This window comes from Vitis vinifera, chromosome 1 (genome assembly GCF_030704535.1).
Source record: "Vitis vinifera cultivar Pinot Noir 40024 chromosome 1, ASM3070453v1".
Classification (NCBI taxonomy): Eukaryota; Viridiplantae; Streptophyta; class Magnoliopsida; order Vitales; family Vitaceae; genus Vitis; species Vitis vinifera.
In genome coordinates, this window is record NC_081805.1 from 6935883 (window position 1) to 6954351 (window position 18469).

General features: G+C 34.9%; 2 protein-coding genes and 1 pseudogene across 8 annotated transcripts; 1 reads left to right on the forward strand and 2 right to left on the reverse strand.

Moving 5' to 3' along the window:
- Positions 1 to 69: 69 nt before the first annotated feature.
- On the reverse strand, positions 70 to 6726 carry LOC100267987 (E3 ubiquitin-protein ligase RGLG2). 6 transcript variants are annotated; one of them, XM_010652454.3, is made up of 13 exons: positions 6382 to 6577; positions 5273 to 5615; positions 2815 to 2899; positions 2591 to 2731; positions 2378 to 2491; positions 2176 to 2273; positions 1819 to 1898; positions 1645 to 1750; positions 1416 to 1543; positions 1142 to 1325; positions 918 to 974; positions 645 to 816; positions 70 to 534 (listed from the first exon to the last, which is right to left on the reverse strand). In XM_010652454.3, the coding sequence occupies exons 2-12, from the start codon at positions 5522 to 5524 to the stop codon at positions 733 to 735; spliced, it is 1329 nt and encodes a 442-aa protein (XP_010650756.1). In that variant the 5' UTR covers positions 5525 to 5615; positions 6382 to 6577; the 3' UTR covers positions 70 to 534; positions 645 to 732. The 6 variants fall into 6 exon arrangements, with proteins under 6 accessions (XP_010650756.1, XP_010650748.1, XP_010650743.1 ...); XM_010652446.3 differs by having other exon boundaries at positions 6263 to 6577; XM_010652441.3 differs by having other exon boundaries at positions 6100 to 6577.
- Positions 6727 to 8182: 1456 nt separating this feature from the next.
- Positions 8183 to 9271, reverse strand: LOC100262835 (patellin-6-like; annotated as a pseudogene).
- Positions 9272 to 11496: 2225 nt separating this feature from the next.
- On the forward strand, positions 11497 to 17363 carry LOC100266362 (uncharacterized). 2 transcript variants are annotated; one of them, XM_010652422.3, is made up of 6 exons: positions 11575 to 13637; positions 13709 to 13785; positions 14378 to 14489; positions 14719 to 14835; positions 15882 to 16235; positions 16806 to 17363. In XM_010652422.3, exons 1-5 carry the CDS (start codon positions 12207 to 12209, stop codon positions 16233 to 16235), a joined length of 2091 nt encoding a protein of 696 aa, XP_010650724.1. In that variant the 5' UTR covers positions 11575 to 12206; the 3' UTR covers positions 16806 to 17363. The 2 variants fall into 2 exon arrangements, with proteins under 2 accessions (XP_002285440.2, XP_010650724.1); XM_002285404.5 differs by lacking the exon at positions 16806 to 17363 and having other exon boundaries at positions 11497 to 13637; positions 15882 to 16482.
- Positions 17364 to 18469: the final 1106 nt, after the last annotated feature.

Genomic DNA, 18469 nt, shown 5'->3' on the forward strand with positions numbered 1-18469 from the left:
TCTGTTCGTTTAATGTAAGGATTGAGCTGAATACTAGAATACTACTGTTTATTTTTTAGCTATCGTAAGTATTTATAACTTTACCACCCCACATCTATACATCAAGGAGGCGTGCTGCATTTAATAATCCAAAACCTTAATGCGTTATTGTACATCAAATTCAAAACAATGCAAACAAATTTGTACTATACACACACTGCAAACTATCGTCATTTCAAAGAGGGGGAAAAACGGCTTCAATACAAACCAATAAAAGAATGAACAAAAAAAAAATATAAAAAGCCTCTGTCCACGCGCAAAATGCAATCCAATCCAAACAGTCTTCTCCTAATGAAGGATGTAATTGTATGGGGGATCCTCGGTCTTCTGAAGGTCATGGTTGATAAATCTCTGAGGAATTTCTCCTTCCATCGAGGCATGGCGTTTCATATATATATATATATATATATACAAAGCTAGTAGTGCTACAGTAACTCTTCAGTAGGAGTTCATGTCCCAGGCCAAAATGCACCTTCACCAAGATGCAAAACATCCCTGTAAATCACAGAAAAAGTTAACCTATATCTATTTAATAAATTTTAATTTTTCAAAACAAAAAGTAATAATAGTAATAATAGCAAATGAATAACTGTGGCATTGCAGACCTTGCCTTTGGCATTTGGCGAGCATTTGCCAAGACAAATAGAGTTCCAATCTGAGAGCAGGGGGATCTAAGGACATGAACACAATAGCTTATTGATACAGCTTTATTCTAGTCTGGATCGGGCTTCGGCAAATGGGGCATGAATTGAGGTCTACTCCACACTCACAGCAAGTCTGTCAGTTTAAAGAAAAGGAAAATTTCTAGGTGGTCAGCATAGTGTCATCCTTGGACCTCAGGGCATGAAGAAATAGTTAACACATGGAAAGTGGTTTACCTGATGACCACAACCAAAAGCCATATCCTTTGGATTACTGAGACAAATGGGGCAAACCTGTCCAAGTTCAAACCAAATAAGTAATTGATAAAGAGAAAGATCACTTCTCTTCAAATAGATTCAAATGACAGCTACATAGATTTGGTTACTGTCTTACTGATAACCACATGAAGTAGATAAGAGAAAATGAAGCATAGCCATATTTGGGGAGCAACTCTATATACCTTGTTATCATAAAGAGAATTAGAAGATGGGCCTGTGCTGACTGCTGCCTCATATTCAGGATAAGACTCAGCGCTTTTTTGGAAACTGTTCGAGTGGTAAGGTTTTGAGCTGCTGCTGAAAGAAGGTGTTCCATACTGGGGTGGGGGGAGAGCAACCCTAGTAGGAGCATTCCCTCTCCTTACACTGCTTGATGAATAAACAGAAAATATAGCCAGTTAGATTTGAATAAATAAGAGCCTGCAGAAACATCAAAAAACAAGATTCAATCATTACCCCAGTGTATTGAGATCAATAGTTGCTTTATATTGGGAAGGAATTTCCATCAAGGCTGCAAGAGCAAACTCTGTCTGTGTTCTCGATGAATCAACATTCTTTGACATAATTTCTGTAAAATTCACGAACTAACAAGACAAAGCAAAACAGTCCTTCCGAATTTAGTATGTTTGAATATAGGAACATGGCACCTAGTATGTACATGACAATGACAATGACAATCCCTTACCTGGAAATTATCGAAGGCACGAGCAGGGATGTTGTCATCGAACTCCCTCATCACATCCCAAGGCCCATCTCCAACCCCAACCAAAATTATTGACAAGGGGTACTTACTGCAATTAAAACAAGCGTATAAGAATGTGGATTGACAATCAAAAGCAAACGAGTTATGAATACCTACCTTGCTTTTACAATTGCGTCGATCGTCTTTTGCTCTTGAGAGCTGAGCTGGCCATGCTGTGTATCAACGCTTCGTGTCACCTAAGGCAGCAGAAAACCTCAGTCAGTCACAACTCCATGTTGCAGCCAAGGATGGACACACAATTATTGTTCTCTAGTATCGAAAGATGTATATTTTTAACTGGCAAGGGGGACAGAGTTGGGGGATTTGTTATTAAAGAAGACCATCAAATGCTCTTATGAACATAGTTTTTATTTTTGTTCCTGACATCTAATTTGAACAGAGTTGAAATGAACTATATATTTTATGATGCTTGCAAAACCTATATAGATAAAATTTGGTCCAGAACTGAATTACCTGTCCATCAGCGATTATCAGCAAAACATGGTATTGGCCACCACTTTTCTCAACAATGGTCGAGGCCATTTCAATGATGGGTGCAAAAGAGGTGGGTCCTGCAATAAGAAAAACAAACCTTTGCTGTAAGAACTAACTGCTAAATTTCCAAAGCACCATATCCAATGAATAGCCAAGTAGATAGAATCAATATAAGCAGAACCTGCAAGTCGAAGGCTGGGAACCAATTCTCTGTATCTCATCAGTACTTCTTCAAATCCATTGCAGGGCCTCTCGTCCTGGTAGAAACTGAAGATGTCTTGATCGTGTGTTGAGGCTGCAATGAGACGTGAGAAAAAATTGATTTCCAATTTTCCACAATTGTGATGGTAAACTCTACATAAATGAGTTAAGATGATGCTCTAAATGAGATTACCATCTCCAAATCCAAAGCAGGGAATCAAGTTATCCTCATCAAATGCAGATAAGGTCTTCCCAATAATACTTATTGCTTGCTCATATGGATTTTGACCCCTTCCAATGTGATGTAAGCTCTTCCTATTGAATGACCTGGAACCTGATTTCCAACAAAATTCAGCAATTTCCATGATAAGGCAATTGAAGAAGTTGTAACTTACAAGAATGCAGATGGGATCGAACCTGTCCACTCATTACTCTTGGTGAAGTCAATACCAACAATGAGGTTAGAAGACTCAAGGCCAGCTTGAGCAAGAGCAGCAGTAACCTGTGGGTGATCATCTTCATTACTTATATAGAATGATGAATAGCTAAAGCTTATTATGAAGGTAAAAGATAAGTTGAATTTCCTACAGTAGGATGTGTAGGCATATCACAAAACAAGGTCAGAGCTTGAAGGAGGCAAGGACATCATACAAAGAGAAGCTTAAAAATTCGTGGAGGAGAAGAAGAAAGTGAGAATTGCCAAGTTCAATCAACTTGTTTTGTTTGTACTTCCCATGGTTAGACACACACTCCACCTTCTTTTTCAAATAAAAATAATTATGAAATATTTCTTCATGGTATTTGTCTTTGAAAAGGAAGAAAATGAGATGAAATAGAGAAGAAAACGAGGAAGAAGGGAATCATTGATAAGGGGAAGAAAAGAACAATATGGTCATTGCACTTCTCTTTTTTTTTCTTTTTTCTTTTTTATATCAAAAACGGTGGGTATAGAGAGTACAAGTACAACTTCCCTTGCTCTTCTTACAAAATTGCGCTTCCTGTGAAATGACGAAATCACCGGCTGACAAATTCTTTCATCCTTTCTTCTTAGTCCCTTCTCATCATTTTTAGTTTGAAAACCCTTAACACATTATATATATATATATATAAAGGAAAAACGAGAAAAGGTAAAGAGGGGACAGAAGGTTGTGATTGGCGCTCTCATGCTGCTACGCTATGGGAGGTGGAACGGCCGCTCCCGACAGGATGGCAACAGGATGGGTTCTATCCCATTAAAAAAAATTAAATGGGTCGAGTCCAATTCGTTTAATTTTTTTCAAAAAAAAAAAAAAAAATCTTTTTTTAAATTTTCAATTACATTAAAATAAATATATTTTATAAATAATTAAAATATTATAATTTTTTATAACTTATTTTATTAAAAAAATTATTATAATTATTATAATACTAAAAAATAAAAATAAAAATAAAAATTAAATTAATTTTATATATAATTTAAATGGAATGGAATAAGGTAATATTTAAATAAATTTTGACTCATTTTAGATTTTTAAAAAAATCTTAAATTCATTATAATCAGTTTATTTAAATTTCAAATCTGTCCCATTAAAGGTATGACGGGATGAGTATATGAAAAAACTCACTACACTGTCATTCATATTCCTTCGTTATCCATCAATTTTTTAAAAAAAATACATAATAGTTTTATTTTTATTTTTTTATCATTAGTAAAGAGAAATTGTTTCAAAATCAATATTCCAACATACCTCGATTCTCTCAAATTGTTTTTCATTAGTAAAAAAAAGGGTAAGGAATTGCATAATAGTTTGAGAATAAGAAAGTTAAAACAAATGAAACTATGTACTTATGTAAAGTTTAAGATTAAGAAAAAAAGATGGATAGATTAAAAAAGGGTGTTATCAAAATTTATTGAAATGATGGTTTATGTTAAGAAAGAAAATAAATCAGGACACTTGTCCTTCAAGATTTTTATAGCGTAAAGGATGCGAAACCAAATACGTGTTTAAGATGAAAAATCCAAAATTTGATATATAATTAATATCAAATAGTAAAATATTTAACTCAATTATCAAATCATATTTAAAATATCCTTTATGGATTCCCACACGAAAATGAAATCAAATCGACTTTTAAAAAAACATATCTAAACATAAAAAACACATTTCATAAGCTATTTGAAATTTGTTTTTAAATATTTTTCTAATTTTTATATTAAAATTATTTTAAATCATAAGCTATTTCAATAAAATCAACCGATAAAAGAATTAAAGGAAAAAGAAAAAAAAGGTATACGTAAATAGTTTGCTTCCATTTTTATGTCAACATATTAATAATAGGGTAATTTGATTAAAAGGGTCTCTCAAAATTTAATTTTTGAAATTTAATCGATTTTTTTTTTGACATCATTTAAACAAAAATGTTCTTATTATTTTCTTGTGAAATTAATTATTTTTTTAAAACTTATGTATAAATATTTAAAATAAAAAATATCATTTAAGTAAAAATGGGTTACTTTTTTTTATAAAAAAATGAAAATGATTATTACCAGTTTGGTTGTTATTTTTGAAAACTGTTTTAAAAAACAGTTTTTGTTAAAATAGTTTTCAAAAAAAGTTTTTTGAAAAATGAAAAACAATCAATTCGGTGAAAAACAATGAAAATATTTTTTTATTGTTATAAAAAAAAAGTGGTTTTTGAGAACAGAAAAAACACAAAAAAACAAAAATAAAATCCCTTTTCCTAACAAGATTTCTGTGTTTTCTGTTTTCAAGAACAAAAAATAGTTCTTAAAAACAGGAAGTAACATTGCCTTAGATTTCTAACAAGCGGATTATTTCACCCCAATTAACCAAATATTTCTTAATAATAATAAGAGAAGGCGTATAGGTCTAACCTGATCCAAGCTATTATAATTATCAGCTATCCTGGAGTAACGCCGGTCCAATTGGGGGTGCCGGTGAGGAGTTTGAGCACCGCTGTAGTAGCGAGGTGGAGGAGGGCTGTGGTGCTGCGGCGTGTGGTATGGCTGGGCTGGATAGGCCTCCTCATAAGGCTGTGACTGTGAGTAACCATGGTGGTTGAATGAAGACGATTCAAACGATGGATATTCTCTCCCACTCCGCCGTTTCGAACTTTTCCCTCCCATCACCTATGCAATCTCTGCACAACTCCTTCCCAATTCCACACACCTCAATATTAACTCACTCTATCAATCAAAACCACTTGGATGATCTCCCCTGCACTCCAAATCAAATCGAATTTCAATACACCGATTACAGGAATTCAAAAGAAAAATGTATGTGGAGTAAATTTGATTGTCATAAAATACCAAAATTCGAAAAGTTTCTCGGATTTCTGTAGAATATATGACTCGGGAAATTGGGGAAGATGAAGAATTACACAGATGTATATAAACGGAGTGAGGGAGATATCAGCATGGAATGGTTGACAGCTGAATTAGGATTCAAGCGGAAAATTTCCAGGAAGAAAACTGAATATGAAAACAAAGACTAATAATAAAAGAGGCGGCGTAGTTGTCTAGCTGACCCATTCAATGACTGCCGACCTTCTGAGAAACGTTGACCAGTGGATTGTTCATAGAAAGAAAGCTATTGAAGAAGATGTTACAGAATTATTAGGGCTGGCCAAGTGGCTTCCCAGCACGCAATGCCTTTGTTTGTTTTGCTAAAGATTAGTAAAAACGTGAATCATATAGGTAACCTAATGCGCAAGAAAAGCTGAATAGGGCTGGTCAACCACAACTCTTCCGATTTTCAGCATCTGTATTCATATAATAATGATGATGATGATGATAATACAGAGATTAATAATAATCAAATAGTAGCAAAGCCAAATGAAATCACGGAACGGCGAGCCTGGATACTAAAGCAAAAGCCATTGTTTTGTTGCTGACATCGCATCAACTGTATCCGCTCCGTTTGGTTACCGGGAAACGGAAGGAAAATGTTAAAAGAAAGCAAGCGAAAATCTGGCGGGCACGACCTCAAAATCAGTGCTTTTGGGAAGCTTCCTTGAGTGGAGCTGAACCCTCCTTGCCAGGGTTTCACTGCTTTTTAAAAATGTTTCATAATTGAGCTTTTGATCTAATAATATCTTTTTCTTTTTCGAACGGATCGAGTTGGAGTCGAGTCATTTGAAATGAAAAAAGAGGGATGCCCGGAGAATGCCCCGTCACGGCACCGGCCCACCACCGAATCTTCTGGGAACAGTACTTGTGATGGCTCTGTCTGTTTCTCCTCGTATGTTCACATCACGTGGGGTAGGTAGAGTAGAGTCGTGGAATCGGTACATTATATTGGATGATACTTTTCCATCAGCAATCAATATTATAAGACTTTAGACCTACCACATCACTTTCCATATAAACGAATGATATATAAGTTTTTGTTGTTTACAAGATTTTTTATAAGAGTATGATAGTTTTAAAAAATAATTTCAAAATTATCGTAAGAAAAATAATTTCAAATCTTGTCCAAGGAGAGTGGAAATAAATTAAAATTGAAAAATCGTCATGATTTTAAAAATAAAAAATAAAAAAATAATACCAAGTGAGAAATTGTCTCGAGACGATTTTCAAAAAATAAAAAATAAAAAATTTAAAAGACAATTTCAAAAAAAATATAAAAAAAATAAAATCAAGTAACTCATATCAAGACAATTTAAAAAAAAAACAAAAAAAAAAAGAAATAGTAAATCGCCTTCAAGAGATGATTTAAAAAAATAAAAATAAAACTAAGTGATAAATCATCTCTTCAAGGATGATTTTCATAAGAAAAAAATATATATATGAGACTCACTTAAAAAAAAACTACCACAGTAATTTAAGAATTATTTTTTAAAAGTATTGTACTCTTATAAAAAATCCACTATTTTTTAATATCTTTATTTTTTGTTATTTTGTTCAATGACTCAAGTTTCAATATATATTTTCCATGACCTAAATTTCCATGTGTCACATGTACCAATTTTAATATGTTAGTATTTTGTTTTCTAAAATATTTGTTAAGAAAACTTAACTAAATGAATTTTCTTAATACACCAAAATGGATCATGTCAACGCTGTACGTGATAGAATTAGATTTTATTTTATTATTACTTTTTTGTTTTTCAAAATAAAAAAATAAGAAACATGTTTGATAATTAAAAAATATAAAAATAATTTTTTATTCTTAAAACCAAAAAATTGAAAGTGTTTTCCAAGAATAATAGTTGTTTTAAGTTGTTTTCTAAAATCCGTTCCAAGAAATAATTATATATATGGAAAATAGAAAAAAATATTTTTAAAAACATATTTATTAGAAAATAAGTTGAGAATATTTTAATTCATAAATCAACTTTTATTTTATAAAACATCATAAAATAATTTTTAGTAACTCTTCTTAAAAATATTGTTTTTAAAATCATTTTAAAAAACGTTTCCAAATTACACATTGGCTTCACATTAGTATTTCTGCAATTTTTTTTTAAATTCTTTAATGTAATGTGAATTTCAAAAATAATATTTGAATACTCCATAAAATTGAATTATTGAATTGTTGTGAACATATTTTTTAATTAAAAAAAATAATGTTAAAAATTTAATTAATTTTTAAAATTTTCATATGAGAACTAATTTTTTATTTTAAAAAAAATTATTGTATGATTTAAAAATCATTTTTTGAATATTTTTATTCTTTGCAATAAGTGTTTTAATTTTTCTATTTTAACTTAATTTAAATAAATATATTTATGTTAATAAATTTATTTTTACATCTTAAGACGAGTGATATGAAATTGTGAAATCTTAGCGAAGGAAAGCCACGTGTCTCTCAAAATAAAACAGAAAGAGAGCCATGCCTGCATGCAGAAGTGGGAACGATACAAAGGGGCTGGTGGGGCCATTTTGCAAATCACTGGGTCTACTCAGCCTGCCGTACTGCACCGACGCATCCTCTGGCCTTGTGAACTTGTAAAGGGTTTCTGCAACATTTCCTTCCTTAGAGATCACAAACTTGCTCTTGCTTCGTTGGGTCAGGAACGGACTGAACATTGAATACAAGATGCTGAAGTACCAGGGGACGTTGATGAAAATCTTCCGGGCAACCATTTCTGGATAATTATCTTGGAAGAGAGGAGGATCTGGTTGGAAGAGACCCTGAGCTCTCTTTTGGGCATGTCTTTGAGATCAGTCACCTGAATGATGGAGTTAACACCACCGGGCTTGAAATGCAGAAGTTTGATGCCTCTCTCGAGGACTAGTACTTGAACTCTCCACCTCAGGAACTTCTTGAGCTTCTCTTCGTCCCCGAAGATTCCCTCGTACATATCCTTGTCTTTGAAAACCCCATAGGCGTTGTAGCAAACTGGGTGTTCTTCTCTGTCGTACCCGTGCATGTAAGCCACGACACCTTCGAGCTCCTTAAACCCCAGGTCCTCCTCAGCGACGTCATCCGCTCTGAACTCTTTTCTCCAAGCCAAGCACTTCTCCAGCATGTGAAAGGAGTCGGCGACCCTGAAGTCTCTGGCTCGCGGAAACTTCAATAGTATGACATCGGCTCTCTCGTCTCCACCCAAGAGAGGAATGCCTCACATGGAGTCGGACCCATGAGAGGCCACGAGCTTGTCTTTGAACTCCTGCAGTGCCTTCTCTGAAGACTTGAGGCGGGACACGAAGTAGGTGTCCTCCTTGAAGGAAGGAGAGCGAAGGGTAGCGGCCTCCATCAACGAGGTCACAAAGCTTTTCCTGAAAGGCCTGGAGGACGCTTCCGGCTGGTCTTGTTGAGGAGTTTGTTGCATTGAGATGGGTGAGGAAGCTTCCATGAATGGATTCTGAGCAAGACCCAGATGGAATCTTATGGGGATCAATTACATGCTGGAAAAGGTTTCAAACTCAGCAACGACATAAGAACACTCCACTGATATCACGGATCAAAACTCTTCAAACGAGCTCTTCTCTAGCTGTTCCCAGACACTCTCTACAGCTAGCTCACCCCAAAAAGTCTCCCCCCTCCCCCTGCTCCTCTCTGGCTAAAATCCTGTGCTGAAAGCCATCCCCCCCCCCCCCCTTTTATAGAGCTCCTCTAGCCCGAAGACATTGCCTAGCTCATCATCCTCTCTGAAGCTCCCTGTTCCAGCGATCCTCCACCAGCTCCATTGCTTCAACCACCACCATGGCAAGGTGGTCACATCCTTGCCACATGTCTCATGCATGCAGCTCACCTGTGGAAGCCGTCCCCTACTTCAACAACATGCTATCCAGCTCCTCCCGGTAAGAAAATATCCATGAAATGCTACTAATAAAAGCAATAAAAATAAATAAATAAATAAACCAATAGTCCTTCGTCTGCAAAAGGGGTCTACAATTAAGCTTTTTCATCTTCCTCTAGCCCTATCCCAGGTACAACGTTTGAGAACCATTTCTTATGAATTCATATTGTTACATCTATATTTTTTAATAACTCATTTATCATAATATTAAATGGTGAATAATTAATTTCAAATATATATATAAAAAATTCTTTTACATAATAAAATATTTAATATATATAAAATTTAATATTTATCCTAAGTTTAAAGTTGATATTTTATTAATTATTTAAGAATATATTAAATAACTTAAAATATTAACAAACAAAATACTTTAAGAAGTGTTGGCACCTATAAGAGCTGCGGTAGTAGCATGGTGCATTAAGGTAAGTTGGTCTTGTTTTGCACTCAAGTAACCGATATTTTGCTTTTGTAGTGTATTCAAAGAGAAGCAATTTGTAAGACCTTTTATTCAATGATTTTAGCAAGTTCAACAATAGTCGAAGTCACTTCATCCGATTGTATTTCTAGTAAGTCGTTTATCGCCATGATCACATAACCTTAAAGTAAAGGAAAGTATAAGAGCTTGAACACCTTGAGAAAGCTTCAATTCACATTAATGGTTCTGGTTGATGAACCAAATTTTGAGCCTATGCTTGAGTTAGCATTCATTATTCCTTCAATTATCATATAGAAAATGTAATGGCATTTTCGAGTGTGAAGGAAAAACTTGTCTCCTTGCCTCGACAGAAGATAGACTAATGATTGATTGATGTTTCTTATACCCTTTCATAAATATTGTGAAGAAAAAGAAAATAATTAATAATTTTAATAAAAATATGATTAAAATCATAATAGTAGTTTTTATAATTTTCCTTAATTTTATATATTATTTTTAATTTTTAGGTTTTTATATATTGTAATTCTTTTTATTATTAGAGTGAATATTCAATTATTACTAATGAATTGTACTTCTAATTTATTAAATATTATTTTTTTTACTATTAAAGTTGTCTCTTGAAGTAAAATACCACCATTTTTATTATTTAAATAGATAACCTGAGTTTAGCCCAAATCATCTCCATCCTATTTTGATTATTTAAATCAAATATAATTTTTATATTTATAAAAATAAATAAATATTTTTATATGTATTAAAAAGAAAAATTAAATTAAATTATTTTTATTTAATTTTCTATATAGGTTTATATGTACATGAAACATAATGACAGTAGTATGTCTTTATATAAAAAGGATTTTAAAAACGTTTCTAGTATTTTTAATACTTAAATGATTTAAATTTTAAAGTATTAAAATGTTTGGAAACACTTCTTAAAATTACTATTAAACAGGCTTAAAGTCATGATTATCCGTGGGTCTGTGTATTTAAGAAGTGAAGAAGCAACGATGTTTGATTGAGCCTTAAATGGACATGCCCACAATTTTAGTATGTTATTACATAACTTATTGATAAAGTTATTCATAAAGTTATAAAACTCCATTCTCCTTACAAATTAATGATATAATATAGAAATTTAAAGTACCAAACAAACCCTATCCATCAATTTCAAAAAAATATTTTATTATTTTTAATTTAAGTCAAAAAATTACAAATAAGATATGATGTCTCATGTCAAATAAAAAATAAAATTCTTAATTATGAACTTTTTTTTAATCATATGGACACGTTTTAAAACATCCTTTTAGGTTCGCAATAGACTATATACGATTCATACGGTACGAAATATTGTTGCCATAAAAAATTCTCTTATTCAAATTGTCCAACTATCACTCAAAGTGGATACTTATTCATAATCTGCCTCGTAATTGTTGATGTAATTTCCAAAAATTATCATTAGAAGTGGGTCTACCAAATCGACGGTGAGGATGGCTTCAGGAAAACGGTGGATGCACGGTCCGTCTGCGTGTCCCGTACTCCACACTCTAAACATCCCAATCAATCAATCCTCAGCCGGGCTGTCCACTTCTCTTCACAGCCCCGGCAACCTCATCACCGCCGTCCATTTAGATTACCAACCAACAATCCACCACGTCGCAGACGATCGTAACATCAATTTTTGTGATTTATTTTTTATATTTTTAAAAACTCAAGAACGACGGGAGAAACAGAGAGACTGGTTGGTAGCTATCGCTCCTCTCCTCTGTTGTCTTTCTCAAGGTACGATCTTGTTCGCCGTTTTCTCTCGCAAGAAGCAGCAATTATTTTTATCAAATTTCATGTTTTAGGCCGTTTCAATTATCACTAAATCATACTTCTAGCTTCGACTTCCCAATCATCTTTCTATTTTCTTTACTCGATTGCAAGTAATCACTATTTTTGAATTCTAGGGTTTTGTTTTTTTTTTTATATTTTCTATAATAAGAGAAGAGGATAGAGATCAAAATTAATTATCAGAACGATTAGGTTTGGTTTTTCTTGTTTTCAATTGTGAAATTACCAATGGTGGACCGCGAAATGGAGGTGTGCTTAATCTCTTGGTAGTAGTGATTGGTGGTGAGAAATGACGAGCGCCGGTGAGGAAGACGCCGATGCCGTGTTGAGCGATGTGGAAGGTGACGATCCGGTGCCTGTGCCGATCGTCATCAAGAATCCGTCTCAGGAGGATGTATCCGTGGAGAGATTTCGAGAGCTTCTTGCCGAGGTGGATCGAGAGCGGCAAGCTCGGGAGGCAGCGGAGAATTCGAAATCGGAATTGCTAGTGGCCTTTAATCGGTTAAAGAGTCTTGCTCATGAGGCAATTAAGAAGCGAGATGAGAGCACGAGGCAACGGGATGAGGCATTGCGTGAAAAGGAAGAAGTTTTGAGATCAAATGATAAAGTTTCGGGGGAATTGGCGGAAGCAATCAAATTGAAAGATGAGGTTCTGAAGCAGAGGGATGAGATTGCTAAGCAATTGGATGAGGCGGTGAAGGCAAGGGAAGCCTCGCGATCTGAGATTGAAACTTCAGCACAAATGCTTGTGACTGGAATTGAGAAGATTTCAGGAAAGGTGAGTAATTTCAAGAATTTCACAGCAGGGGGATTGCCAAGGTCTCAGAAGTACACTGGATTGCCTGCCATTGCTTATGGAGTTATTAAGAGGACAAATGAAATAGTTGAAGAACTTGTTAGACAGATGGATGCAACAACTAAGTCCAGGAATGATGCTCGTGAACAGATGGAGCATAGAAATTATGAGATTGCTATTGAAGTGTCTCAGCTTGAAGCAACCATTAGTGGGCTGAGAGAAGAAGTTTCGAAGAAAACTTCTGTTGTTGAGAATGTGGAGAAATCTATGGCTGAGAAGGATGCAAAGATATCAGATATGGAAAGAGAGATGTCAGAGAAGATTCAACTGGCAGAAAATGAAATGTCTGAACTTAAACAAATAGTCAGTGAGTATGATCTTAAGTTGGGGAATTTGGAATCAATAATGGAGTCACAGAGGCATCTATTGTTTGACCAGTTAAATTTGGTATCCAAAATTCATGACCGAATTTATGATGTCATCAGGATTGTTGATGACAATAAATTGGATCAGTCAGAGGTCTCTGAGTCTTTGTTTCTTCCACAAGCAACGGACATGGAGGAGAACATCCGTGCTTCTTTAGCAGGCATGGAATCTATTTATGAGTTAACCAGAATTGTTGGAGAAAAAATAAGGAATTTAATGGAGGATCAGAGTCGTGAAGCAAAGAGTTTAAATGAAACGGTGACCCGATTAGTTAAGGAGAAAGAACAAATCGGATCTTTCCTGAGAAGTGCTTTGTCAAGAAGGATGGCATTAGATCCATCATCCAAAATGAAAGAGTTGTTTCAAGTTGCAGAAAATGGTTTAAGAGAGGCTGGGATAGAATTCAAATTTAGCAATCTTCTTGAGGATGGGAAGGTTATGGCGTCTCATGATAAAGCTGGTGTTTTGGAAACAGAGGAGGATGAACTATACAATATGGTAAGCACTTATCCTGGATACGTGTTTCAAAATCCCCTTTTTACTGTGCTTATCTATACTTTTTTGTACAGACTGGTGCTTTGGAGCATATTGTTAAGGCATCTCAGCTTGAGATCATTGAACTGCAGCATTCAGTAGATGAATTAAGGTACTTAATTATCTTTCTAGAGCTCACTTAACTGCAAACAAACAGATATGCTTATTTTATTCCCTTATGTTGAACTATCAATTTTTCTAAAAGATTAAGCTTGTAGGATTTGGGTCCATAATGTATGTCATGTACTCTAACACCCATCCTCACACATGTAGCCTCCATTTATGTGGGCTTAATAAATTGGTTAAATAAACATACGGTGGTGAGGTCTGAACACTTGACCTACAAAACAAGGTTTTGATACCATGTTGAACTATCAATTTTCCTAAAAGCTTAAGCTTGTAGGATTTGAATCCACAATGTAAACCATGCACTCTAACACCTTAAACTCTCTTTGAATTATGATTCAGACAGCTCATTTCATTTCTATTGTTTCTTCTGCTGCATTCCATCTGTTTGTCCTCCATTCCCTTTTGCTTGTTTTCTGTTGTGATTTTTTCTGTGAAAGAGAGAAGAGAAAGAGGAGGTGGCTGCAACTGGATTTAGTAAGAATCTGTTGGCAGTTCCATGGTGTACCCTGCCAATGTTATTGGACATGGATTGATCAGGCATTCTTATGTTACATGTACTGCTTTGCTGGATTAAGGGCAGAGTCAAGTTTACTTAAAGAGCATATGGAGGCTCAAGCTAAGGAGCTCAACCATAGGCAGCGTCGCATAGAGGAACTTGAAGAGAAGGAAAGAGTGGCAAATGAAAGTGTAAGTTTTATTTTTATTTTTATCTTTTCAAAATTTTCCAATTGACAGGTCTGTTAGCTAAGAATTTTTAAGTCATTCCAGTCACTGTTGTTGGATTGTTAAATAAATCTCTGAAGAGATAAAAAGTGTTCTATAGCCCTCACTATTCATGAACTAGTCCAGTTAGATGTGTAATTATGTATGCATTATTGTTAAGATTGAAAACTGACTAGATTTATTTATGTTACAGGTTGAAGGGCTTATGATGGATATTGCTGCTGCTGAAGAAGAAATTACAAGATGGAAAGTGGCAGCAGAACAAGAAGCTGCAGCAGGCAGAGCTGTCGAACAAGAATTTGTGTCTCAGGTATGCTCACAAAGTTGGACAGAAAACATTCTGGACCTTTTTTTTTGCATGGAATTTGATTGGTAATTTTGAAGTGTGAAAAAAATACATGATGTAAATGTAGTTTTAAGTTTGGCATTTAGGAAATTTTTTATAAAATGACTTCTAATGGTTGCTATTAATATATAATATGTTTTTGGAGGCATATATCTGCTGCATATACTGTTCATGCAATTTTGCATTTACTAATCACAGGCACCATGTTAATCAGGACTGACATGAACTGTGGAGTCATTCTGTTCAAGGCATAGTTCTAATTTTTAACTGCAGGAATTGACTAAAAACTAATTTGCACGTGAGAAGTCCTTGTTTTCTATGGTTAGTTTGCCTATGATAAATGCCCTTTTCCCTGGGCGTTCATTATAAGAAAAATAGGCAATGTGAAAACAGTGCCAAGGATTGAAATACATCTCTTGCAAGGTTTGACTCCCAATTGAGTATATGAAATCACCAAGGAAAAGGTAAACTAAACTTCATTGGGCATGGGATGCTGTTATTTGATTTGGTTCTGAACATATAATTAGGATGGATTCATTATGTTAGAAAGTAGAGTTTAGGTACATCCATGCACTGTTCTAGATTGCTGTTTTTAAGTTACTTACCTTCATGCTTAAATACATACATGCATGGATATATACATCTAATGTTCTAGGTTTCCATTTTAGGGTAAGTTGATTTAGCCTCCATTTGGTTGTTAATAGAATGAAAAAATAAATAAAATTGATTCTTATTTTTTATTTTTACTTTCATTTAAACAATGTGACACAGTTGTCTTAGAGTCAGGTGGCATTATGGCATTATGGCACTGATTACTGTGCTTATTATGGTACCCATGACAGCTTGATATTTTACCTCAACTACTAATCCAATGTACTTGTTTATATTCCGTTGTATTGATGATTACCATTCCTACTACTCTCTCCCTTAATTACTGTGCATCTACCTTGGTTTTGATTGTGTTAAAATTCTTTTTAACCATAATAGTCTGCGGATGCAATTACCTGTAGTTATCAGCGATTCGTCAGGAACTCAAAGAGGCAAAGCAAGCTGTGATGGAGTCGGAGAAAAAGCTCAAATTCAAAGAAGAGACAGCAGCTGCTGCCATGGAAGCTAGAGATGCTGCTGAGAAATCATTGAGATTGGCAGACTTGCGGGCATCTAGGTTAAGGGATAGGGTGGAGGAGCTGACTCATCAGCTTGAGGAGTCTGATACCAGGGAAGACTCAAGGAGGAGTCGAAATGGGCCAAGATATGTATGCTGGCCTTGGGAATGGCTCGGGCTGAACTTTGTAGGTTTACACCAGCCTGACACAAACCAACAGAATTCAAATGAAATGGAGCTTTCCGAACCTCTTCTCTGAGTATACTCTCTCTCTCTCTCTCTCTCTTTTCTTCCTTGTGTATTTATGCTGTTTGACATCAGAACAGTCAAGAAATGGTAGTTCATAGCATCTTCATTCTTCCAGGCTCCCTTAATAGAAAAACTTTAGTGATCTTGTTTGGCCACCAGGCAAAGTAAATCTTTACTTTATGGGGCTTATTGCTTCCGTCCCAACCCGCTTTATATTCTCTTGCTATTGAGTAAGAAAGGATTCACTACCTGCTTAAGTTCCGCTTTTCAGTTCTCTTATTTCCATGCATACATAGATTCTTAGGTAAGGAGAACTCATGGACCGGTATGGTCTGTCTTCATAATCATTCCTTCCCCCAGGCACACTGACTGAGGCATGTAAATTTTTCTGGCCATGGGTTTTGATAATCATCGCATAAGGGCATTTCTTGCAAATTAATAAATGATCAGCCTGCAACATTGTTACAATGCTTGTAATTTTTGTAAAACTATTTTTTTTTAAATATTTTATATTTTTATTTAAATACGTTTTTTTAAATGATGTACCTATGAGCTGAGTCCTGTCCATTTTATCTGAAAGACTTGTCAGGCAATGTCATCCGAAATGGCGCTGAGTTAGAGTAGAAGGTGAGACTCCTGAGACAATGAGACTGGGACTTGGCTTGCATTGTGTGTGAGTTTAGATACCCCACTTCCTATCAACACAAGGACAACATTGGACAAGAAGCATTTGCTGATCTGAGAATAACCGGCTGAAACTAGACAGGATTCTCAACAATTACTTATATGGGCTGAAATTGCATGTTTTGCCTAAAAATTAAGTCCATTGATCCATCAATTAAGCATACGATCTTTTGAGTGGTGTGACATTCCTAGATGGCCAAGGACCCAACCGTGGATCAACAAGTTCCTTGAGTGATCAGGTGACCCGGCTGCTGAAGATGCAACTTTTGTTTTGCGCCCTTTTTTCTCTGCAGAAAGTAAGGCGCCTTTTTAATATATATATATATATTTTTTTTAACTCATTTTATCATACTATAGGCTTAAGAACTAATTCTTTATGAGATGACGCTCAATTTAATATTATTTGTATTTAAACCTTTATATGGGCACAAGGTTTAAGAACTACTTTTCTACAGTTTCCAAGACCTACTTTCTTCTCTGCTAAGTTCTCCATCTCCTAAGGCAGATATTAAGAAATTAGCTAGTACTAGCCCTTTCATATCTGTTTCCATGTATATCATATATTGAAGCATATTCTCTCAACCTGCCCCACAATGACGGTGGCTTAAGATGTTCTCACTCAATCTTTGGGGTATCAGTAAAACCTCTCCAAGGAAAATTCTTCTGGGTGTTCTCCCATATGTTGGGATCTTTCCCGATTGCTAAAACATCGAGTTGAAGGAACTGTGTTTTAGGATAAACTGAGCTACTCATTTATATTGAAATGTTGCATGGTTTCAGTTGGAAGTATTGTGTGACTGAAGGATATAGCCTCAGCATCTCTTTCATAGTCATCATCTTGAGGTAGTTAAGTTGATCAAGGTCACATCCCAGTTCCCAAAACCTTACCTTGCTTTCCTGCACAACTTCTAACTTCAGCTTGTGTTTTCTTCATTGTTCTTGGGTTCCTAGCAAGCTCTGCCATTTCTCAGACCATGGTGGGGCACTCCTGTTTTGCCCCCGCCAAAAATCCTGATACATTTCTGAAAGTGGGCTGAGAAAAATGACCTTAGTTTCACAATTACATGCCAAAAACAGAAACGCCCATTTTCTTCTAAACAGCCAGAGAGGAGGTTATTGAAATGTTTGGTTGATACCTCAGAGGCATTCAGCCCTCAGTCTGGCACGTGGCTCTAGGTCTGTGGCATTTCTTTACTACATGGGTTACGGACGTCATAATGGTGAACAAGGTGGATAACCCAGTATCCCTACATGGCTACAACTTGTGACATGGACTTCGAGAGCGCGAAAGAGCTTTGACCCAAAAGACTACGTTTTTTTTTTTTTTTAAATCCATAAAGTACCCATATTTTTAAAATAATATCCAATCTAATATGTCCGCGCCACATAGATTGTCACATCATAAAACCGTAGTCGATAATTACGATTTTATTTTTAAAAACAGTTAAAGTCGTAATCACCAACTACAACTTTAACTTTAATTTTATATATATATATATTTAATTTTAATATTTTTTAAAATAAAATATTATATTATTTTGATTTTATATTGATTAAAAA